This window comes from Propithecus coquereli, unplaced genomic scaffold (genome assembly GCF_000956105.1).
Source record: "Propithecus coquereli isolate 6110/MARCELLA unplaced genomic scaffold, Pcoq_1.0 Scaffold612, whole genome shotgun sequence".
NCBI classification, from domain to species: domain Eukaryota; kingdom Metazoa; phylum Chordata; class Mammalia; order Primates; family Indriidae; genus Propithecus; species Propithecus coquereli.
In genome coordinates this window covers 264,781-271,908 of record NW_012152086.1, presented here as the reverse complement: position 1 = coordinate 271,908, position 7,128 = coordinate 264,781, and the positions used below count along the sequence as shown (strand labels likewise).

At 34.7% G+C, this 7,128-nt stretch overlaps 1 protein-coding gene across 1 annotated transcript in view; it reads right to left on the bottom strand.

The window, feature by feature from the left end:
* Positions 1 to 4,917: 4,917 nt before the first annotated feature.
* The window catches only part of KLHL4 (kelch-like family member 4), a 108,945-nt gene continuing 106,734 nt past the window's right edge, over positions 4,918 to 7,128 (bottom strand). Inside the window, exons 10-11 of the mRNA XM_012659463.1 lie at positions 6,449 to 6,620; positions 4,918 to 4,977 (exon numbers count right to left, since the gene is read on the bottom strand). Coding sequence (XP_012514917.1) covers positions 4,918 to 4,977; positions 6,449 to 6,620 — 232 coding nt within the window. The remainder of the gene's footprint in view (positions 4,978 to 6,448; positions 6,621 to 7,128) is intronic.

Below are 7,128 nucleotides of genomic sequence, written 5' to 3'. Positions count from 1 at the left end.
TTCTGAGTGATTAAAGTGACCATATCTGGATGTTCCAGCCTTTATCCACCTAACAACAGTCTCAAGACCAAGTCTCATGATTCTTGTCTACACATTTGTGTTAAAACCTATGTCATTAGTGTTTATAACTGAGTTCATTGACTCCGAGATTATCTCCATTACCATGTGAGTTTACTATTCTTTTCTAAGTTCTTTCTGAGCTCCTGGCATCTGGAGATTTGCCTTTCTTTCTTTAGAGCTTAGCTTTGTACCTAAAAATGTTGTGCAATCTTATCTTGCATTTCTGTGTTTTTAATGTGTTTAATATTTGGGGATGGGATCAGGGAGAGAAACCTCTTTGCCTTTGCTTATTCTGCCATGTTTCCAGAACCATTATTTGAATTTCATCCTCATAAAATACCTGGTCTTTGACTCCATCAAAAAATCTATTCATTCATTTTTTTACACGCTTATTTATTGAACACGTTTTGTACTAGAATCTGTGACAGGCCCTGGGGATACTATAATGAATAAAACTAAAAGCCATCAGAGAGATTATAGTGAGAGAGAGTATTGTCTGTTTCTACTGGCTCAGACCTTCTCTCAACTGGGCAAGTTCCTATGCATTGGATTAGACAGGACTGTTCTGTGAATGCAGATGGACTTTCCCAGCCTGACTGGCTTTTTTTCAGCCTCATTTCATTAGTGAAGACTTGACAAAATTGAGACAAACCTAAGTGGATTGGTGAAGGTACGGCTTTCAAAGATCGGCATCTGATTTTATCTTTCCAGGCCAATTTTAAATGACTAGTTGTGCTCTGTTGGCCAGAACTTCTGTATGCTTAGTCTGGTAAGATCTAACTAGTTACAGTCCAGGTAAGTTTGTTTAACCATTCATATATACAATTAATTTAGCATATGGAACAAGGATGTTTGAATGAGGTCTCCATGGATTTAGAAGAAACATGAACTTGGCAAATTAAGCTGGCTTTTGTAGCGACAAAACCATCAAATTTTGATTCCACCTCACTTGGAATATAATCTAAACTGTATAGACCTGGATTTGGTGAGAATCTCATAATTTTAGCCCTAATTTCTGTACATATAACCAGAACCTCAAGCATAGTAGATCCTTAATGAATGTTTGTGTCACAGGGATAACATTTTTGAACAATATTAATGTCCTTTTAACATCCACTCATGTGTGACCTTCCCCATATTTTGAAAGATGTGCCTATTTCCCTCATTGTTCATATATGCTGTGTGTCTTTAAGTGTATGAGTTAAGGGAGGGGATTAGGATTATAAGAGAAATGCAAAAAGATAGTATCAATATTAAAATTTTAGAAATAAGAATAGGACTTTTTCCTAGTCTGTAGCATGACATAATCTTGAAAAGCAAGTGTTGTCAAGAGAGGGTAAAATAGATTTAACATTTTTTATTAATATTCTTTTAATTTACAAATCATAATTGTATATATTTTTAGATTAAAATGTGATGTTTGATGTATGTATACAATATGGAATGATTAAGTCAAGCTAATTACTTATCCATAATCTCACTTAACCATTAATTTTTGTGATGAGACATTTGAAATTAAAACACTTTTCAAAAGTTTTCTTTGACACATGGAGAGCCATGCTTGTGAACTAGGTAGTTCATGTGGTGTCTTTCACAGACAACAGAGGAGATACTACTTCCATCATTTAGGTTGAGGCTTAGTGTCTCCAGCAAGGGACATATGATGCAAAGGAAGTCCATGACAAAGAGGAAAATTGACTGAAAATCTGTCCCTTCTGCATCAAATGAATGTGAAGACAGCGGAAAGAGAATGGTGACAGCTGAGGAAACATATGTTTCGGGGTCTTTTTCTTTTTATAAAATGAGATTGCAGGGTAGGAGTCGTTAGAGAACTTAAGAGAAAATCTAAAATCAGAGAGGTTTTTGTTCTATATCTCATTTGGGCCTCCAGAAGGAAACTGCCTTTCAGTGTTCCCTCCATTTCAAAATGGGGCAGCAGCCACATCTGAGTAAAGGTGATACATGGCATAGTTAGGCAGAGGGAGGACATGAAGTTAGTTCTCAGAGTCACCTTCGATTTCTGTGTGGTACAGTAGACTTTTAGAAGTTCTTGCATGTCCTGTGGAAATACAGAGAAGGTAACTGATGGTGGTATCTGGAGAATCATCATGATGTTTGCTGAGGGCTACAGGGTAGAGGATCCTGAACATGGTTTTAATGATAATAGAAAAATCAAGAAGCAACATTTTTTTTCCTATATGAGTATAGTGTCTAAATGTGTGAACCCTTACACTTGCTGAGAGAATATAGAGATTAATAAGTTCCTTTTCTATCTTTGTTTGCTTAAACTAGCCCTGGTAGGTCATCTCTACTAAGGTATGGCAAGGACCCTGACTGTAGCTCTCTTTTCCCCAACTAGGTTTGACTGAGACAAACACAGTTATGTTATAGTACCCTATGGGGGCCTCTGCAGCTCTCAATTTTGACTGCTCACATCTGCTCAGATTTTGGCAGCTCAGCTAGGCAATTTTCTTAGTTTATTTTCTGTTGCCTTATAACCGAATACCTGAAACTAGGGAATTTATAGAGAAAAGGAATTTGTTTCTTACAATTATGGGGGCTGAGATGTCCAAAGTTGAGGGGATACATCTGGTGAGGGCCTTCTCACTCATGACGGCTCTCTGCAGAGTCCTGAGGTGGCACAGGGCATCACATAGCCAAGGGGCTGAGCATGCTAGCTTAGGTCTCTCTTCCTCTTCTTGTAAATCCACCAGTCCCACTCCTGTGACAATCAATTAATCCATAAATGGATTAAAACATTCATGACCCAATTACCTGGAAAGGCCCTACCTCTCAATACTGCCACATTGGGGATTAAGTTTCAACATAAGTTTCAGGAAAGACAAGCATTCAGATCATGACAGCCATAGTGGCCTAAACACAGTTTTTGAATGCAGCTGTGCTGTGGTAGCTCTAGGAAACATATGCATCTTTTTTATGGGTCAATTCTTAAACTGAAGCAAGCCCTGCTGTACCATCAAGAAGATGTATTCAATCTCCACTTGTTTGACCAGACATGACTCTGGACACAATCTGCTTATTAATACCAACTAGCTGTTACTGGAGCATTGACAAGCTAGGCTGTGATAGGTCATTTGACATATCCCTTATCTACTGGCTCACATTCCCATTTAATTTGACAGGCCAAGCTGTGTAGTGAGGATAATGGTTTGGGTAACTCATTTCTACATTGATTTTGATATGGTATGAATTCCAAAGATCCAACAGGGCTGTATGTGTGTTTTACAGTGTCTCTGTATCTCCATTTCCACTTCTAGAACTGGAGAAATCTACAGCCCTCTATTTAGAATTAGAGATAATGGCAGGTATAAGAAAAACAGGAGAGGAATTTTATTTTTGTATTTAACTATTGGGGAAATATAATATCAAGAGGTCCATCCAGGCCGTACTTGATATATTCTAAAGCCACACTCTATAACCAGAGGAAATATATTTTATTTAAATTCAATTTGTCAAAGTACAAATATCTTTCTACAACTTATGTTTATGTTGTTCTTTTTCAAAACTCAAAAGGTAGTAGTACATTTTATAAGTATCTCTCTGGATTTTATTTGTCGGTTTCACAAACTACAATACAAAGTCTGTTTAAAAGAACTTATTGTAGAAATTTTAAAATTGTACATTTACTTGAAAAGTTATTTTCATAAAGGTTCTTTTCAATATTTCACCTTAGTTTTATAATTGAATGGAAAGGAGATAAGAATTTAAAGATAAAGTACTACTAAAATACTAGACATTTTTTTGTTTTTTCAATTAAAAAAAGTCTTTTTTTTGTATATTGTATACATCCTTACCATTTTCTACTGGATAAATATAACATTAACAGAAAGGGATGTATTGGTACATAAAAGATAACTGTAGAATTTACCATGCATATTGAACATTTTGGTGTTTCCATGTGTTAACATTGTGGAACATCTTCTCAATTTTAATGCATTTAAAAAATTATACTGTTTTTGAAAACTTGTTTAACTTAATGATATGTGTTTACAGAGTTCACACAGATGTTTGAGGAGGACATTACTTTCTATACAAGTGAGGCTCTGACACTCTGAAGCTGAGGTATCAATATGATAAATAGTCACTATTTTATTGTATAGATTGTATTATGAAATTACAATAATATCTTACTGGAAACAAATATAACAAAAAATTTGTTAAGAAATATCAAATCTTTATGTGTGCTCTGGCAGATGGTTACTGAAAATGAGTAAGCTTGTAAAAATTTCGGCATACTGTGATCAGCATTACCAATTATGTCAATGAGCCATATATTTTTAGCCTCAACACAGTGAAAGCTTTCCTTTTGGTAAATGTGAGGTATTATTTAGATGGTTGGGATATTATCTGAATAAGAGAATGGTGTCTTACTAAAAATCAAACATTGTATTTTAAGCTTTAAGATGTTCTCTTTTATATTAAGTTATATTCCAGGTAATAGAGTACCTTTTTTGAAATTGAAAATGCTTTTAACTTCTAAGGCTCTTAACATGAAAATTACTAATGCTTTTATAACCTTCACACTTTGGCCTCCATCAATTTCATTAAATATTTCAACATTTTATCATAACAAGGCTAAATCTAGACTATTGGATTTCCCTTTATATTGTCAACTGCAACAACACATACACTTAGCACTCACGTAATTCACGTTTAAAACCTTGAGTTGGATTCACAAACGAAAGCAATTATAACTACATATTAAAACAGCACAATAATTTTCCAATTTGATATTAATCGCAGTAAATAACATGTTTAAATAATATATATTTCATTTCTCCTTTCTACTCTGTTTCTTGAAATTATCCAGTTTCATTCCATTTGATAAAAATAGCTTTAGGATAGCTTCACCACCACAACACATGCGCCAGCTCTTCCAATGTTAACAGGAACTTCCTAAAACAAAAACAAAAAAAGAAATGCTGGTTGAAGTCTACTTTTAGCATAATATGGAATGCTGGAGTTGAAAAAGTCCTTACTTATTCTGGTCTAACTTTACCTTGTATAAAGGTAAGGGAAATTGCAGCCCAGATAACAGTGTATTGTGCTAGAAAGAACATAGCCTTTAGAATGATATAGACCTTAGTTTGAGGATCAGGTGATCTTGGGTAAGTTTCACTATTCTGATAATTTTTTCACTTGAAAAGTTACAGCATATTTTACTCATCCTTCAAGGTTTTTGTGAGGGTTAGGTTAAATAAGGAATGACAAGGATTTGGCATATAGTATTTATAATACCACTATATATTAGTTCTCTTTCACTCTTTCGAGATCACACAATTAAATAATGACAGAGCCAAGAATAACATCTAGGTCTCTTAGCTACTGGTCTTCAGAAAAGTAAATTCCACAAGCTTATTTAAACGTTTTGTTTATTGTATTTGACCTAACCCCTTGTTTGCTAATTTTTTTTCTTTCATTTCTGGTTGGTCCTAAGCAGTGATAAGGTAAGGAACTACCTACATGGTAGGATATTAGGGTTTCGGAGAGTCATAATGAGTCAGACTGTTGAAGGAGAGAGATAGAAACCCATTAACAGCTGTCTTTATATTAACACCTAATTATTTAGAACAGTAGCCAATTGTACCCTGTAGAATGCAGAGTAGCATGAAGTTAGTATAAGGAAAGGTGAAGTTAGATACCAATCACAAGGTTTGCCTGTTTGTGGAGATGGTGAAGCATTATTCATACTTCATTTGTTATTAACATGTTATTTAATTGACAAAATACCATTAGATATTTTGGAATACATCCGAGGCTATCACTGGTAAGACTATCAAAAGGGTCAAGTTAGCCTTTAACATCTCCAAGATGCCTTTTCAGTGCTCTTTTTTGTACCCTCCTTAGAATTTTTCCTATTAGATGCCCAGCACTTTTGAGAGAGTTTAATTCTGGTCTCTTACTGTGCCCTAAATTCCTTGAATAATTGAAGAAGTTAGGAATATTGTAGTTTACACAATCTCTATACGGAAAAGATTGAAGGCTCTTCTGGGCACCAGCCAATAAGAAGGGCAGACACTTGTGGAAGAAGACAATGCCCTTTGGTTCTCAAGTCATAATACCTACATAGAAAGTTGACCAGGGTAAAGCTCTTAAATTAATGAATTTGATTCACTTCTTTTCTGTGAAAGGAATGCTTCCATGAATTCAAGATAATGGTCTGTCCCCCTTCATATAAGTACTGATGGATCCTGTTAATGACCAACTAGACCAACTAGTAATTTTCTAAGACATAAATAAATAGATAAATTTTACTAAAAGATCTGGTTATGCCCTAGAGAGAAATAGAATGGAATTAACTCCAAAAATACATTTTAAAATCTATTAAAGCCTGAAATATACTAATTTGAGTATTGCATGGGAGTACCTCTTTCCATTCATTTTTCTGTGCATCATATGACTCAACAGTGTTCAAATAAGTATGTCCATCATATCCTCCAACCACATAGAGCTTGTCTCCCAGGGGGCACACAGCAACTGCATCTCTAGGAACACTCAGAGGCGCCACAGTTGACCATGAATCATTCTTTGGATCATACCTTAAAAGGTGGAGGAAACAATTAAGAGGGGATGGCCAATAGTGTTACAGTGTAAAATAATAGACATAAATAAAATGTACACATATCTAAAATACGCAATTAAACATGCATTATAAATATCAAGTGTAAGTGGACTAAAAAATATTAAGGATATGACAAAATTCTCTGCAGCCACCAGAGGTCTCTCAAAGCATACCAAAAAAGTATTTTCCTGTCCAGGATACCATGTGTTTCTTTCACCAGTACCCAGATTCTCTTTGAGTAATTTTCACATATTGTGGTCTTAACATTATATGAAAAATGCCTCCTCTCTCATTTAGTATTCTGATTAAAGAGCCTTTGATTTTCTCTTACTATTTGTTCATCAAAGTTATACATGAGATGTCTGATCCTGTTTATATGAGATCTCATATTTTAAAGTAAACCTAAGTATAATTGCCTTTTGTTTTAGTTTTGCTCTGTGAAATGTTACCCTGGTTTTAATACTATTTTCAGTTAGAATGGCCAT